Source organism: Lonchura striata, chromosome 2 (assembly GCF_046129695.1).
Source record: "Lonchura striata isolate bLonStr1 chromosome 2, bLonStr1.mat, whole genome shotgun sequence".
Lineage (NCBI taxonomy): Eukaryota > Metazoa > Chordata > Aves > Passeriformes > Estrildidae > Lonchura > Lonchura striata.
The window spans coordinates 28721689-28739758 of NC_134604.1; the positions used below are offsets into that span (position 1 = coordinate 28721689).

Sequence of the window (18070 nt, forward strand, 5' to 3'; positions counted from 1 at the left end):
GCTTATTAGGACTGCACTTCACATTCAACAGAAACACTGGCATTTTGTCTTGGCTTCCTTGAAGTCCTGGTAGTGTTTTGTGCAATCTTTTTAATAGGTGTTTTCTTTTCTATGCCATATGATCCAGATCTACCTTAAGCATTTTCTCCTGATAGGCAAGGTATGGAATTCTATACCAACAAGAAACAATTCCCAGCCTTTTTCTTCTTGTCTGAGCACAAGTTAAGCTTTACTAAACACAGCCACTGTTGTGGAAGTGTTTGTAGCTAGGCAATTATTTCAGAAGAGAACAGATCAGAACAATTTTAACCTTAAAGCATGTTAGTGTTAGTGTGGCTATGACATAATTTCTCCTTCTTAAAAATGTTATGGTGGCCAGTGGACCAATTTCAATTCTACACCTCCCTCAAAGAGCATGCTGAGGGAATTACTTATGCCATATTATATTTCCAACTAATGTGGTATTTTTACACCTTCATAAAATCTGAGGAGCTGAATGGAATGAGGTGCAAAAGGAATTGAGCAACATTGAAATCAGAGAAGAGCAGAAAGAAATCCTGCATTGTTTCACTGACTATTAACCCAGACCTGAGCTCTACCTAAGTGCCTTTTCAGCCTTTATCTGAGAAAAACTTAAGCTGAGGTCCTATAGGATGGTGTTACTCAATTGAATGACTTCTGCCTAGAAAATATGTAACTTTGGTAGGAGAAACCCCAAAAGTACTGGATGATTATACAAAATCATATTCTGCTTCTCTGATAAGTAGACATATCCTTGAGGAATGGAAGTATGTGGATTGAGATAGGATATTAAAGGACAATTTAAAATCAAAATGCTAAAATAGTAGGAAAGTGTACAAGAAATGTTTCTAGGAGTCATCCCTACAAACGATCGTGACACTTTCCCTTCTATTTAGTGAGAAGCAGTGAAATGTCAGAGAAGAAGATTTAGCTCTCCTTTCAGCATTTCTGTTTCTCAAAGTATTGCTGGTGAACAGTCTGAAGGAGGAAGAAAAGAGAAAACCTTGTGTCAGCATCTCCAGGCATGTCTCTCAAACTTTGCATGACAGAGATGTGATCATGAGGATCTGTTTCATGCTCCCCAGGTAGCTCAATGCAGAAGAAGGTGGGAAGGAGGAGGAGGTTGATGCTCAGCCTTTGCCTTACCCAAAGTTCTTTCACTTCAGGCCACACTGAGAAGACAAGAGCTGACCTATTAGTAACTGCATCTGCTTTGGAAAAGTGCTTTTATCATGGGGGGTGGGGAGAGCACTGCCCCACAGCTGCCACAGCACAGCTAACCCGAGTTATGAGAGACGTAAAACTGTCAGAAAAATTGTCTGCAGAAACCCTTCAAGGAGAGAGCAATTTGTGCAACTGATGGTGTGAGTTTGCTAGTAGAATGACTGGGAGGGGAGGTGGGGAAGGAATAATGGATTAGTCTTCAGTGTCTTGAGGGCATTACCTTGTTTCTGCCACAATGGCTCATTAAATCTGCCAAGCCAAATGGGTACAGGATGTGGCATTTTACAGTCCAGCTCTCTTTAATTAGAGAGAGGTGGCTTGGGAGCAGCTAAAGAGGTAGGTCATGTTTCAGAGGGTTGATGAGAAACCCAGGATTAAATCAGAGTCTCTTTGGGTCTAAGTCTGCACACTGTGCTGGGAAAATTGAATGAACTGTGTGTCCCAAAAAGTTCTCTCCAAATCTCCCATGTAAAGTTACAGTATAGCCTGTGGGGTTGTTTGCTTATGAAATGCCTTGTAAAAGATTACCACAGACCATTCAGCAGGCTTAGAGGTTAATCTCTAAAATGATCTGAGAGAGCTCGGCTGATCCCACTACTTTCTCTAAGGTTTGTGTACTTTTAAAGTTTTGTAAATTGTTACTCTTTTTCTTTTTCTGTGGGTATAAAAGTAACTTAGGTTTTTTTTTGCCATAAAGATGTGGCCTAGAACTGTAACAGAAGGTTTATGGCAGCACTGCTGTGTGGAAAGAGAGAAATGGAAAAGGCAGAGGCTAACAGTGGAGACTTGGGGATGTGCTCGTGTATAATCCTGGAAAAGTCCCTGTTGCCTGCATTTCCTCTTGGCTGGCTCTTGATTGCCTAGAGGCATCAGCCTTATAGAAAGCAAGAGGCTCAAAGGTCTGGAAGGAATTCAGACCATTTGGATATGGCTGTATTAATAAACAGTCAAGAATCTTTCATCTAGAAAGGGATCGGCTTCATAGTCAACAGCTACAGACACGAAGGCTGTCTGTTTTCATAGGGAACATGTGATGACATCTGATATATTTTAGGAGGAGGTTTTATATCAGCAGCAGTTTGGAATGATCTAGTTATTTATATGTTAGCTTTACCACTCTGCAGGAAAACAGTCTTCCAAAGCTTAGACTGTGAAGTTCCACAGAGTACCATTGTAGGGGAAATATAGTGTGATATGAAATCTTATTTCAACTGCTTTAGGACCACTTAGAAGTGTTTCAAAAAGCATTTTAGCAATAACCATGTGCCTCAGTCTACTTAATTTCTGTTTTTCTCCATAATAGTATTGGAGCTTATGAACATCAAATGTGAAGAAAACGAATGATAGATAAATATCTCTAGAATTTAGTTAAAAAGTATTTGCCAGCACAGGAGTGTACACATATTAAGAAACATGTTTGGGAACTTTCAACAAAAAAAAAAAAATAGTTGGGTTGTGGCAGCTAGCAGTATATCTTTTGGTGATGCTATTTAAAATTTTCTTTTACAATTCAGTTTAATTTTACTTTGTGAAAACTGGTCATAGGATGAGGATCACAGATACATGCCTGAACTGGATTTTTTTCCCCAATAGAATAAAGCTTCAGTTTCTTATCCTTAACTTAGGAACTTAGATAAGAGTAGATTTGTACAGGGGTGACATCTATTAAGTGCAAACCCTAAAATGAAGGGATGTACTCTTCAACTGTAGCAAAAGAAATAGACAGAATAGTCATTTCCCAGGCATAAAAAAAATCAAATTGAGAAACTCTGCAAAATAATCTGCCTTAGGTCTTCAGATTAAGTAGCACAGTGTTCACAAAGTGTGTGAGTTTACAGGGCAACCTGAAGTTATCCTTGTTATTTCATATCTCATATTTCCTTGCATTTAAGACTGATGCCAAATGTATATATTCTTTAGAGAAACAATGTGTAAGGAGTGAAGGAAAGGAAAGGAAGGTGAGGGAAGGCGAGGAAAGGCAGTGGAGGAATGCCCTTCTGTTTCCCTTTGCAGCATGGGATCATGTAGAGTTGTGTGCTTTGAGAGGAAAAGCTGAGGGCACAGCTCAGTAGCAAATGAATTTATTGTTTATGAAGGAGAGGGAGACCAACAGATCTTCTCAGTTGCTCCCAAAGGGGATATTCTTCTGGAAGCTGGAGCAAGCTTATCTGGCCCACAGGGTAAGGAACTCTAAAAATCAATTAGGTATCTGTGACCTGCTGGCCCTTGTTTTGAGAAATCCTCTTCATGGGCCCCTTCAGCATCAACAGACCTTGATTACAAAGTCTCTGCTGCTTATCTAACTGAGGACACTTTGGGACCCACCTTTCTTTCCACTGGAAAGCAAATATAACACCTGGTAATGTAAACAGCCCCGAGTACATGCTGCAAACAACTCAGACTCATTATTTCAGAGAGGCAAAGAGTCTGCAGGGAAAGCAAGAAAACCTATCAGGAGGCACAGAGAAGTCAGGAGAGGACAAGGTCACCTGTTTCACTCACTGATGGCTTTTTCCAGTCTTACTACTGATCCTGGCCATCAGCATGTTGGTTTGAGCCATCCTGCAGCACACATATGATAACTGTGATATGACAGATGAGATCGTTCCCCCCATTGCTGGGGTGAGATCCCAGCTCTGTTACAGGTAGAACGTGTGTTCCCAGAACGATACCTCTTGGATGTGCTGGGATGCATGGTAGGACTCATAAAACCACCTCCATAAACAGTAGGCAGCTTTTCCCTTCCAGGGAAAGACTCCAAACACCCCCTATAGTGTGTCCCCCTAGGAATAATTGCACATTTCCCCTCACTTTGGCCAGTATTCCTATGCATCAGTTAATGAACAGCTACCCCTGCAGCTCAGGTGACCATGGACGTTAGATAGGGACTGTAGGGATGTGGGAACGGTTTCAAATTCCTCCACTGATGCTGTCACTATGATCACTGTTAGTAAAGGAGAGTAGAGAAAAAGAATTAAACATTATTTTAGGACTAGTTGCTCAAATCAGTACGGCCCACGGCTTAAGATGAACTTACTTCATTTTATACAGAGTGTAAGGTTGCCTTTCAAACAAAAAGGAGATAAAGGTAACTGCAGATTTGAGTGACTGCAGCTGACAGCCATTTGCATCTTTTGCACAAAGAACAAAGGTGTCTTTTTATAAGCCTCTGATTATAATCTAAATAACAACGTTTTTATGGAAAGGAAAAAGGAAGAGTTATAAGAGGACTGGATAGGTTTACGGAAACAGACCAGGAAAAAAAGACATCTATAAATACAACATCAAGAAAAGAAAAACAACAAAGCAGAATTAGAAGTGAGTGAGAGTAGGAGTCTGAAAGTCAAAAAATGCAATGTGCCTGACACAGGCAGGATATAGCCTCAGAAATATGTTTGAAATGAGAACGTAGGTTAGAAATTAGCATTACACAACAAGAGCAGAGAGACATTGTGGGGACAGGCAGGAACCAGGCAATGCTTTACAAGTCATAGAAAATTAAGGAGCAGCTGTAGTTGTAGGCAGCTGAGTCTGTAATTATAATGGCTTTCAAAACAAGAAGGCCTTATGGGACTCAGGGTTTCCAAAGAGAAAGCAACAAGAGTAAAATCTTCTATGGGGAAGGAAGCAGATGCAAACTACTCTGTGTGTCTCTAACAGTTTGAATAAGTAGTAGGAAATCTTCAGGAAATAACACTAGTTCTGCTATTTATGCCAGAAATAATAAAATCTAATCTCTGGGACACATCATGTATCATGCATCCCATATGGAGAAACAGGACTGCTGGATCCAGCTTGCATCTTCTCTGGGAGAAAACTGTTACCCATTTAATTTGCAAATTCTATCACACCAGTAAGGACCACCCTCAATAAACAGGTGTATTACCTAAAGAAACTGCCCAGCTCTTCATCATGCTTTGTGATGATTAACCTACAAACATAGTCAACAGAAAAAGAAAAAAACAGCAGCCCTCCAATATTGTTGACATCACTTCTGGAAAAGAACATCATCAAGGAGAAAAAAGCACATCTATTTAGTAGTTACATAGATTTTCTGTGGGCGGTAATGTGACAGTTGGCCATCAGGATTCAAGTAATTACAAGCATCTCCTTTCAAGGAGAAAGAATATTATTTAGGACTATAACAAATATATGATTTGCACAGGAAGATATGACTCTACTGTGATACATGATCTTCTGTAAGTGAAAAAATTATCCACACTGGAGCTTGTAAAATGTCTGAAAAGTCAGTTACTTTGTTCAGAAATGTGTGAGCTGCCAGGATCCTTTTCATACCACTAAGTTCTGGCCATTCTCATTTGAACTAGTTGACAAAAACGTATTTATGCTGCTTTTAGGTCTAGCTACTCCATGTATCATCACAGAATTAATTATAGGTGATTATGTTTTATTTTAAGTTTCTGAAACAGCATGGTCCAGGCACCAGGACAATAAATCCAGAAAGAAGGAAGTTGGTTCTTCCAATGCCATATTTAATGATGCTGGACAGATCACTTAATCTGTTTAGGTCTCAATGTCACCACCTATGAAAAGAGGATAATAATTATTTTCTGTGTCTGCTTTAACATCTCCAGAGAGGTGTTGCACAATAGCAGGTGATATCATTCCTGCTACTTTGCCTCTTCCATTTGAGGCAGAAGGTCAAAACCAGCAGCCCACTCTGTACTGAAGAAAAATGCTTCCTTTGCCACTAAAATCTAAAACTAGGAGCTAATCTGGCTCTGATACTCTTTTTTAGGGATCATCTGGGTTATTTGTCCATTGTAACTTTCCTTGAATTATCTGGACTTTCTGGGGCTAGAGAGCAATAGCGCTCACTTCACAAGAACGTAAAACAACAATTCGAGCTGTTCTGGTAAATTTTGAGAGCACAGATATGAAACAACGCTGTAAACAATAGAGCACCTTGGGTTTCCCCAAAATTTGGGTAAAATGTCCCTGCTGCATTTCTGCGGTGCAGCCGGGACAGCTCCTGGGTCACTCCCGGTGTTCGCTCGCCTTGCCGGGCTCTGTCCGTGGTGCTGACGTTCACCTTCTCCGCTTCAATCGGAATTAAAACCTCATTAGGTGAAGGTAGGAAACGGCCTGCTAATGCAAACGTGCCTAAAAATCCTCTTTTGGGACATCTAGAAATGTCCAACTACCTCTAGGCTGTGTTTTGGCAAACAAACTCCCAGGCATTTTTAAATAGTAACCTGTCATGGTGAGGTTTTCCTTTTTAAAATATCTGGCTAATTAGTGGCTCTTTCTAACCTCAGCTGTCGTGGTGTCACTGCAATAGCAAAGGGAAACATTAGGCTTGCACATTTTTAATACAGGAATTCATTAACACTGCATCTATTCAGAGCTGCAGGAAGACACTTGTTTGGTGCAAAGGTGAGTTTGAATTTCACTATATTTTAGATTAAATCAGTAAGCTCATGAAGTGGTATGGAAACTTGAAAGAAGACTCAAATGGCTCACCCCCAAATTTATAACTCATCTTAAAGTCAGTACAGCCAACAGTACAATGATCATTTCCTGATTTATTTGCTCAAAGGAACAACTATCCTCAATGGTTTCCTGCAGCTGCCAGTTCTTGTTTGGAGCCACTTATTCAAACAGTCACATGAAACAACTTCACTTGTCTTAAGAAAGCTAATAGGAGACACAGCTGGGAAACTCAGACAGCCATTTTATTTTTTATGCATGTTTATCCCTTTGGATTATCAAGAATGGAAAAAAATCTTTCTCAAAAATCAATTAAATAAAATTTGGTTTGTTTGGTTATGATTTCTTTTTTAGCTAGACAGAAAGCCAGAGATATCTTACCTGCCTGCTTTTGTGATGATCATCTCTGTCCCAATGTCATGAAATCTTTTCCAGAGGTCTGCACACTGCAACTCTACCTGGATCTCTTCCATGGATGAAGGTGGAGGAGGCTGAGGGCCTGAGCCACCAGATGTAAGGTCAGAATGGGAGCCAAATGAGCAGGATGTCCTTTCTGCCAGCACCTCTGTGTCTGACCCAGTGCTCTGTTCTGAATCTGCAAAGTAAAGAAGCCAGGTAAGACCCTTCAGTTCTATCTGCTGTAAGGGGTAAGAGGAGGGAAGGGAAGGAAAGTCAACACAGGAAGTGCTAAAGAATAGTACAGTGGACTTTTATATGGCATATATATGTATGGGGGTTTGTGATTTTTAGCCTGATTTGGGGGTTTGATTTTCCAACATGATATCTGGCTTCTTTTGTAAGATTTAAGAAACAGCTGAAAAAAAAAGACCCTTAACATAAAATATAAATAGTAGCAAGCAGTGGTGGGAGTACAAAATATAGATGAAAAACAGAAATGAAAAAAAAATGAATTCAACCTGTCGTTTCAAGCTAAGATAAGACGGGCTTATTGGAAAACTACATTTTATTTAATTGAATATTCTCCTGCAGTACTATTAAAGAGATGGTTATTTTTAAACAGCACAGGCTTTTATTCTCTTTAATGTCTTCATCATCAAAAACACTGAACTTCTTTTTTTTATTTTGCTGTTTGGCAGCACTATTCTGGAAATGTGTTTTATTTGCTCCTATAAAACTTTTTTTGAACAAGGATATTTCCTGGAAAGATAACCATGAAGCTTTTGGTGAGGAAAATGCTCTCGGCTACTAAAGGACAAAAAAAGGTGATAGTAAACATATGGAACATGCTACCAAAGAAACAACTGAAGCCAACTGCAGAAAAGATCCCATGACACAACCACCTGTATGGAGGAGAAGAAGAAGGTTTGCTCAAAAAATAAAGAAACAAACAAAAAAGTGAGGTTCAACAAGTTTAAAAGTTCAGAGTGGCATGCTGAGTCAGATGGCCCTTTCTTTGAAAAAATATTTAATTAATTTATTAGGTTGATATGCTGTATAAATTCAGGATGCACTTTCACACAGAGAGCTAAGATGAAACTTCGCAAATAGCAGTGTTGCACACCCACATTGCATCGAAAAAATTCACAATACATTCTTCAAAGCAATGTGTTTATGTTTCCAACCTTATTTTTAATAAATTTGCACTAATATTACATAGATGATATTTAGGAAAATAATAAAATTACATTAAACACTCCATCAAATTGCTTGGGAAGAGTTCTGTGGGTTTCAAAGAACATACAGAAATAATATTTTAGAGTGTCCTCATTGATCACACCAGTAAAAGCATCCCGGTGAATGAACACAACAGCTATTTACATGTGTTCTCTGCATGTGAAGAAAGAAAGAAGTATCTCTGTCTGCAAAGGAAACCTAAGGAGACAAAAAGTAACAATCTGTGCTAAAAATGTGATCAAATTGTGGCATGTAAAATTCCTTCCATACCAAGAAAATGCCAGAAACAACCAAGAAAATGTCTTTAACAACCCTGAGGTCATGGAAGCTGAGTCTGAAGTTTACAGTGTTTCTGAGAGACAGTGACTCCTGGAGCAACCTGCACACCAGCCTGCAGGTCAAGAAGAGGCTATGGTTAAGAAGAAGGAGGCAGTGAAGATACCACCCACAGAACCACCATCCTCACCTCCTGCCCCATGGAAACATTTCTGGAAAATCCATTTTGCTGTGGTATGGACATAAACTGTTTGACTGATAGTTTATGAGAAACTTCCAGCCCCAAGTGTCATCAGGAAGAATTTTTCTTTTATGAGATCCCTAGGTGATGTCACTGGACAGTGGACATTTTGTTTGAGGGGTGTTTTCAGTGAGCTTTGTCAGTTATTTAGACAATCTGCCAGTACAATGTAGAAGTTCTGCAGGACACAAAAAAGGTTCAGTACTTGTTGCTCCCAATCCATTTTGAAAAGTGAGTTCTTTATGTGTCCCACAGACTTCCAAGCTAGGCTGAAGCAATAATAGGCCCATCCCTCTAAAGGAGTAGCACAAACTTATGCATAGAGGATTGTTACATGGAGACCAGTCCTACATCCAAAACTAACATCCTACATACAAGGTGATTCAAGACAATATGGGATAATCATCTGGATTTCTGTGGCCACAGGACAGATAATCAACCTGACACTACAGAGGGACTGAGACATTTGCTCCCTGCTTCACTACCCCAGTGACACAGGAGCAAACCTTACCTTCTTCCTCTAGCTCAAATTATTCTGCTCAAAGCATTGGAGAAGTAAGCATGAGAAGGGGTCACTATGCTTAGGGCTCCCTAGGAATGGTTCATCAATTTGTCCTTCAACAAAAAGAGAGAGGATACTTCACAAATCACAGTAAGATCTGCTTTTATACCTGCTCATGTCCTAAACCATTAACCAGAAGTCTCACAGTCTTACATCTTCTCTGAGATCACAGAATAAGGGACCAATTATGCTGGAGAACACCTCTGAGATCATCAAGTCCTTGTTCTATGACTGAACACCACCATGTCAACCAGACCATGGCACTAAGTGCACATCCAGTCTTTCCTGTAACAGAGTGATCTCCATCACCTCCCTGGGCAGCCCATTCCAATGTCTAATCACCTTTTCTGTGAAGAAATTCTTCCTCATGTCCAACTTAAACTACACTGGGAGTCAGAAGGGACTGGATCTAGGGAAAAGTGGAGCCCTCCTTCTGAAAGGAAGTACTAAACTGTAGGTTTGAATCTGAAGAGATGGGTTTAGACCACATCATCTGTGCTTGGTTCAGGCACTCAGAAACTGTCCTCTGAGGCAGTATGGCAAACAGCCAACAGATGGCACTTGGCTAGGTGCTGTCCCCACTTAATTCCAGCATTTCCTGGACAGCCTTTCAAATTGGGCATGTGGCTGGAGCTTTGGGAATCCCTGGGAATTAACTGGAAGAGCATGTTGCAAAAAATTAAGCATCAGAGGCTTAAGCCCCCTCTCATTGATTAATACTGATATCATCCTGCTGACTTTACAGTCTTCTGGAGAGGCCTTTCTTTAATTATGGAAGTCAAAGGAGAGCCATTACCTTGGATATAATTTTCCATCCTGGCACAAATCAAAAATTTCAAAAGGAGTTCACCAGTTACTGATAAGCCAGTATCTACCCAAACATGTGGTACCACACAAAGGAGAACTCTTTTTTCCCCAGGGATACTACTTAGTGCCCTGAGTTATGAATTACCATCACACCCAAGTTAGTGCACAGAACAGTAACTACCTCTCCTTCTTCTAATTTTGGAAATGGAGAGTCACTGGTGTTGTTGCTCTTAGTTCAGACTCAATAGGCACTGAGACATGTTTTGTGTTTTCTTCAGCTTTTCCTGAGCTAAGCTCTCCTGAATGCTGTCATCCAGTTAGAGGCAGTTAGTCCAGACCCAGGGATTCAGGGGAGGTTAAGTGCATCTGACATATTCAACCCTTGTGATACTTGATTTCTTCACACACCAGCTTCAGTGGAGTGTAACTTTGCTAAACTCAAAGAAATTACTTTTACTTTACATTGGTGTGAGCAGAGGGAAAGCAGGCAATAGCTCCTGAAGCCTCAATATGATCTATAATACTGTGAGCACCCAGAGATGCAGCCTGGGGCTGGTACTCTGGTACTTAAAGACTAATAGGTTTTCCCCTACATCTAATACAGAAGAAATACTAAAATACTATCCCTTGTTACAGGCAACTTGCTGGGCAAACACACTAATCAAGTGTTTTTGCCCGTGGGACCTGGACTGATCTGTCAAAGCCAGACAGGCTATTGCAAGAACTGTATTTCAAGGAGGTCAAAACTATCTAATGGGAAAATACTGTAAATTTCATGGAAAAGACTCCTGGGTTTAATGTGCAAAAAAACTCTCTAAGGTCTGAAGCATATTTCACTGACGTATTTCAGTGACATTTCACTGTCACTGTGCAAAAAGACAGCTCCCTTTTCTACTGCCCTGTTGGATGGTTTCCAACCACCCCCTCTTGCCACACTGTCCATGCATCCAGCTGCTAACTGCAGTTTAACTGAATTGGAGGACAGGACATTTCTCAGCACTTTTAGCAATCTTTGAGTATAACCAGATCAGAGGGCCACTTTCAAAGCTTCCAGGCCATTTCTGAGCTTACAGAAGAAAATTAGACTAGTTCAGATTTTTTCTTTCTTAATCTCTTTCACATTTCTACTATCTCTGTATCACCCTGGAAATCCTCAACTTAGAATTTTTTCTGATCCATAAATCCCCAGGTTTCTTGTTGGCAGAGAGAAAGGAAAACACTGTTCTGACAAGCACGGTGATTCTGAGGTCAGCATCTGCACTGAGTGCCCCAAGATTATAGAAATAACCCCAACCAGTTTCCAGCACCAGTGTCCTGGGATCAGAGCCATCCCACGCAAATTAGCAAGGTGCTACAGCCTGACCTGTTTCTATGACTCAGCTGGCCAATATTCCTCATGTAAATTTCCTGTATTTTCATCAATTTGGGACCAAACTGGTATGCAATGCAAATTGGTATGCGAGATACTAAAAGACTATTTTCTATGCATCTTCATAGATGGATCTTCAGCAGAATTTTTTGCTGCAGCTGGAGAACAGCAGGGATACTGCTCCCCTTACTTAACCAATAAAAGAAATAGAGCTCAGTTTAGTCCTTGGCCACATCATGCAGCTCATGCACTCAACAAATGTTTTACTTCAAACTATCAAAAATGTAAACTACAGGACTGGGAAAAATGACAAAAGACTTACACACATAAAACATCACCTACTCAGAGGAGTCCAACAGATTTATTCTCTTTCTCATGATTTTTTCTTCTTTTTTTTTTTTAGGTTTTTTTTCTCCATGTGTGTAGATATCTAATGTAGATCCTGTCAAATTCCATTAGCATAAAGATTTCTCTTGAGTGGAATGTGGCAGCTGTTACAAGCTGTTAAGGGCTTGGTCTTTTACTGTTTATTTTTGTTTGCAGGGTTTGTGAATATTTAGTACAACAGGTGGTCTTTCCCTCTCCCCTGCCGTTGATTTGCTGGACATTAGGACCTGCAGACTACAAAGAAGGTACAAAATCTGGGAATGTATGGACAAAGAAAATATAGGGAACCTTATTTTTTTTGTTTCATTTTTCCTATGAACTCAGCTGAAATTAGCAGAGTGGACACCTTGCTTTTGCTGCTGGTTGCAGACATATCTCATGGTTCTTTTGAGATTTATGATTTTCAAACTGGCTACTGCCAGCCCACGAGATCAGCAGCCTAAGAACCATGCATAAAGCAGTGTGACATTACTGGAATTTAGAAACAAAATGTCACAGCCCTATAAAAGTGAAAGAACAGAAACTCACTAAGTCCAAACAGTTTGTAATAGTGGAAACTTACTTGGCCGTGGGGTGGCAGCTGCTGGTGCAACTACTTCAGGTACACGACTGTTTTCCCTGATAACAAATACTTGGGGAGAAGCTAAACCAAAGACCTCAGTAATGTCAAAAACACACCAGAAGTCTGGCTGTGGCAAAGGCAGCAGGAGCAGCAGAGGTGAAGCAGTCTGGAGTTCAAGAGAGCTGTTCAAATTAGCACAGTGGATTTTGCACAGCTGATCCGGCAATTGCTCTTGCTGTAGGCAAAGGTTTCTAAACACTTGGTGATTGTAACCATATGGACATCCTGCACACAACAAATAGCACAAAGATAGTTCTGCAGGTGTTCTTACAGACTATTTTATCCCCCTGAACTTTTCCATTCACTCACAGGCCCTACTACATTAATCATCCCTTCTTCCAGCATTAGCCCATTATTAACTACATACAGCTAGAATTTATAACCTGTTTATTACTGATAATAGAGTCATAGAATTATTTTTTGCTCAAAGATACCTTTTAAAGTTTATCTCGTGTATCCCTCAGTAATACTTATTCCATTCGTGACTGCAAGTTGCAACCAACATCAGAATTTACTGGTCTGGAGACAGTACAAACCTGTCCAAACCAAAAGCTTCATCTATATTCATACTGCATTGCAATCTCAGGCAGCCAAAAGAAGAACTCAAGTAATTCATTTGTAGCCTAAGACCATGAAACCATGGCAGAACAAAATGGCATTCAGATCAGCAAGACAAAAAGACAAAAAATACTCAAAAAGACAAAAAGACTCAAAAATACAAAACTGGAAGATGTTGTAGAGAGGGAGAAATGTGGCATAGAGAAATGGAGTGACCTGATACTGTCACAAGTGGCACCAATAGGGACAAGCTGATTCTGAATTAAAGAATTCCTCTGGCACTGGAAGCTCAAAATCATCTTCATCCTCCTGATATATAGTGCTATAAGTTGTTTTTGTAAGATGAGCGAACAAAACATGCCAAACCCACTCAAAAAATGCTGCACTTACCAAAACTGAGTTTAAGGCCAGTACAGTTGTCACACAACTGTATCCCCATGGCAAACACAGCTAGTAGGAGAATATAAAAACAAACAGAAAGACACCAAAAAACCCACGGTGGCTTTGGCTCTAAATGCAAGTCTTGCATCAATTTGACTGTGCATTGCCAAGAGCTGACTGCCTCTGCCTTGTCTTATTCCATGTAAGACTGAAAAAAGAGACACAAAACTCAGCAAAAAAAAAAAATCACCCTGATCCAGGGGTATACTCCAGCTGCTCTGCTCCACTCTAGCAATGCAAAACAGCTGTAAGCCTGGTTTAACCAGAAAGTTAAATTGGGTTTATGACTTCTCTGTATTGGCAAAGAAGTACAAAGCAGCTGGAGTTTACTAGTATATTCAGCCCTGGGGGTTTGCCCTTAAAAGTTAACTTTTGCTCCAGTGAGAAGAAAGAATATAAGCCACAGTTAAACTTTGAAGTGAGGTTTTATCTCACAATCTATGGTAATTTTTCAAAGAATGCTGAGAAAAACAAAACTTATATGCTATGCCAACATTCGGTTTAGGACCAGACATCCAAGACACCAGCTCCAGTTTTGAAATGCATCAGCTGAAGGTGGAGATGCTGACTGCTGGGCTCTGAACTCATCCTTGGCAAGTACAAATTCTCATTACAGAAGCATAAGCTACGTGACCAAGATTGTTCTGAGTAATATCACAATGTAGGCTTTCTTTGTAGACTTCATACCAAATCCCATCTTACTCTTTGAGTAAAACTGTCTGCAATTCATCAATCCATGCTTTAGACTATCTATCACAACTAAAAATATCTCATCAAATAGATGTCAACCAGAAACCTGTTCTATAAACTCTCCCATCTGTGGATGGGTGGATCTTATTTGTTTAAAAGAATTTTGTAAGCATAATTTTTCCCAGCAGAGGCTTCTGGCAATTGTAGTTCAGGAGAACAAAATCCTCTGAAGTAGCAAAAGTTGGATTCAGGGTTTATGTTGTATTATTGTCTTCTGGAAAGCAAGAATAGCTTGGGCTTTCAGTATTTCAGACTAGCTTTGAGGAAAATGCAATTTGAAATTTCAGTATAGAAGAAACCAAGAGATTCCTAAAGTTCCCTGAGGAGGCTCTCTGCAACTGTCATTCAGATTGGGCTTAGGACAAGGAATCACCAGTACAGCCTCACAAAAAGACTGCTGAGTAGTGAATATTTATAAAGACCATATTTAAAATAATACAGGGCTTTAAAATGAGCATCCAGAAAAGTAAGATTCAGTTAAATCAGAAGAAAAAATAAAAGAGGGTAATATTGAAGAAAATACAGAAGAATGCAGAGAATGGCAACCTTTAAAAACATGAGATGTACTAGAGAGAAAAGTGGGATGTTATTAAAAGAAGAGGGAGGTGAAATTGATGACAACCTTAATCTGGCCAAGATCCTGAACTGTACAGACTACAAAGAATTTGTCTGGCCAATGTCCAAGAGTTTGTGTAAAATTAAAGAGTGGAAATGCACTTGAAAGTTACAGCAAGCTAAAAAAAAAAAAAGAGACCGGGCATTAAATACATTATATGCTGTAGCCTGTAAACACAGAGTCATTATTCTTATAAATAAAACCATACAACAAATATTTAGAGACCGATTCAAACCAAAATGTTGGCTCTAAATAACCACAAATTGTACAGCAGTTTGAAACTAGATCCCAGCTCTGTGGCAGGCCCTTCCCTGGTGGAAAGGGGCACCAACTCTGGATCAGTCTGTTTCTGGATTCTGTGGCTTGGACTACTCTCTGCCAGACAGGAAAAGAAAAATCCTTCATAAAAAAAAGGAAAACATGACACAAGATCAAGGCTGCAGAGGTATCCATTCTCCCTGAGACCAATGTGGAAGCACTGGGAAGTTTAAAATGACTGAGAAGTCCAGAAAATATTAAAGCTTTGTGTAGGCATAAACACAGCTCAGACAGAAGAAGTTTAATATTTTAAATATTTGCATGCTGATATTTGGTGGCCTATGAGCCACAGGTAAAGAGACATTTTATGTGTTTTCCTATACCATGGTAGTTATCATGGCAGTAGTATCGGGGAGCCAGATGGTATTTTAATAACAAGAAAGGTCCTATATTTCCATTAGTCATTTTGAACTCTTGGCACTGCTGTCACACAGCACACAGCAGTGAGTCCCACAATGTAACTGCACACACAAGAAGAGAAAGAGTAATTATTTTTGCCTTTATAGTATGGCTATCCATTTTCTGCAGGGTTGTAACAAGATATATGCCACTCTATGTATTTCCTTTCTAAATGAGACTATTTAAAAAGGAAATCATTAGGAAGTTTCCATGGGAATGGTTTCACAAGAAAAATGCAGTTCCATCAGACTGAAGTTTCAAGTTTGAGTTGTTCATTTCATTCACAATTTACAATTTTCTTTTGGGAAAACAGTAATTATCAGGCTAGTCCTGTTGAACTGTTGTTTGGGTTTGTAATAGTTCAACAAATCATTAAAGTGCATTTTTTTCATCTACATGCTATATTAGCCAAGCTGTCTGTCAGACCTCCCACATCCCTTTCTGAGCCAGACTTTGGAAGACTATCTGCCCTTGTACAATTTAGATTGCCCTCTATCTAAACTTCTTGACTGTAATCCAAATCCTTTCAAATTTCATTCATAACAAAGCTTGTCCTTGACTCTAAACACTGCAATTGCTTGCTTGCTCAATCTGTCCCATTTTCATTACATACATGGGTGCACACACACACACACACACACAAAGACACATAACTATATGTATGGGATTGAATTCTTAAAAATATATTTTGGGATTAAATCAGTGATTTGCCCATGACTCACATAGCAGAAATTACAATATTTTCAATGGTACTTTCCATTGGAAGTTTCTTGCAATCTAATGTTCTGTTTGCTGTTTTGATCACCTCTGAAGAGTGACCAGATGTTTTCCTAAGCAATGATTCTGGGGAATTTTCACAAATTATAAACATATTCTTCCTTTTATTTCCTTCACAGACAACTGACTTGCATCCAAATCAGCCAATTTTCTGACAATGTAGCCATGCAGGTAGGATTGAGAGAAAAGATTCTCCAGATGAACCTGAGCACAGTTCTGGTTTTATTAGCTTCTAGCATTTCAAGACCAAGATAGGAACAACAAAAAAAAATATTTTTGAAAGTAACAACATGGGGGATGGAGTTGGTGTGAGTTCATGGGGGACAGAACCATGAGTGACTGAATAGGTTACGGGGCTGTATTACAACAGTATGGTGCATGAACCTGGAAAAGATGTGTTGGAATTTCAATCAAGCCTGTGCTATGAAAAGCAATTGTGTCATATAAACACAATTTAATTTGAAATCTGAAATATCACATACACATGCCAAGGCATAAATTGAATTTCCCCTCAGAATATTTCTAAAATCCCACAGCTCCCATGAACTTTCACAGAGGAAAAGCAGCACAAAACTGGTGACTTAGCCTGAGGGTTCAGCCTCAGTGAATGGATTCTCTCCTTTTCCCTTAACATTCGTGCTCCTTAGATGTGTGTTTGTGGCTTGGCTTTTTCTCTCTTCTTTTAGCAACTGTCTTCAGCTGAAGCTCCCCCAGTCACATCCCGACACAGTCTGCCAACCACAACCCCACATGTCCAAGTCCCCACATGCCATCACACACGCTGACTCCAGGAAGTGCAGGCTGCTGGACTTTGTTCCTTGCACTGAGCCACCCTGACTGACGCCCGCCAAAGCCGCGGTCCCGAGTGTCGTAACACCTCCAGTGCGCGGCCGTCCCGCACGCGCATATCCCGTTATCCAAACAACAGATGCGCCAGCGCGCTCACACACACACTGCAACATCTGGTGATCACAAGCTCATGACAAAAAACTCCATGGGCTTCATTCATCTTCACAGAACTCACAAACACTTCATCTGTCCAGCTGAAGAGGTGCGTAACTTTTTCACTTCGCTGGAAGAAGTATGGGCTTTTAATGTGGCACACACAGGGAAACACAACCAATCACTTGCACTTACTCTAAAAGCACTTATTTAGTCCTTCTGAAAGCAGGGTATGAATAGCTCTGACATAAACACTTCACAGGTGTTGCACGCAATAACTTTATATATACACCTTTCCATTTCTTAGTCGTACCTGTACTTGTCCCTTACCTACTCAGGCTCACTTTTCCACTTTGTGGTTAGAAGTTGTGCCAGAATAAAACTGATAAAAGGAAATGGAGAATCATCTCCAGAGAGCTATTAAATTAAAAACATCCCACTGCTTAAGACTAAAACTGATGATTGCATAATTCAGCATTTCTGAATGTTGGAAATTTCCAGTCCATTTGCCTTTGTTTCTCTCATCCACATCTAATATAAAATATATATTCAAGGAGAATGTTGGCAAAACCTTCTGATAGTTTGGTATTTTATGAAAAATACTTGAATTCAGAATGCTCGTGCCTGCCTGACTCTCAGTTCAGCACTCTAGAAACAACAGATGCCCCACTGTG

At 39.9% G+C, this 18070-nt stretch overlaps 1 protein-coding gene across 1 annotated transcript in view; it reads right to left on the reverse strand.

The window, feature by feature from the left end:
- TBX15 (T-box transcription factor 15) overlaps positions 1-18070 on the reverse strand; it is an 88756-nt gene that overhangs the window by 29540 nt on the left and 41146 nt on the right. The window contains exon 2 of the mRNA XM_021548885.3: positions 7078-7291. Within this exon, the coding sequence (XP_021404560.2) occupies positions 7078-7291 (214 nt within the window). The remainder of the gene's footprint in view (positions 1-7077; positions 7292-18070) is intronic.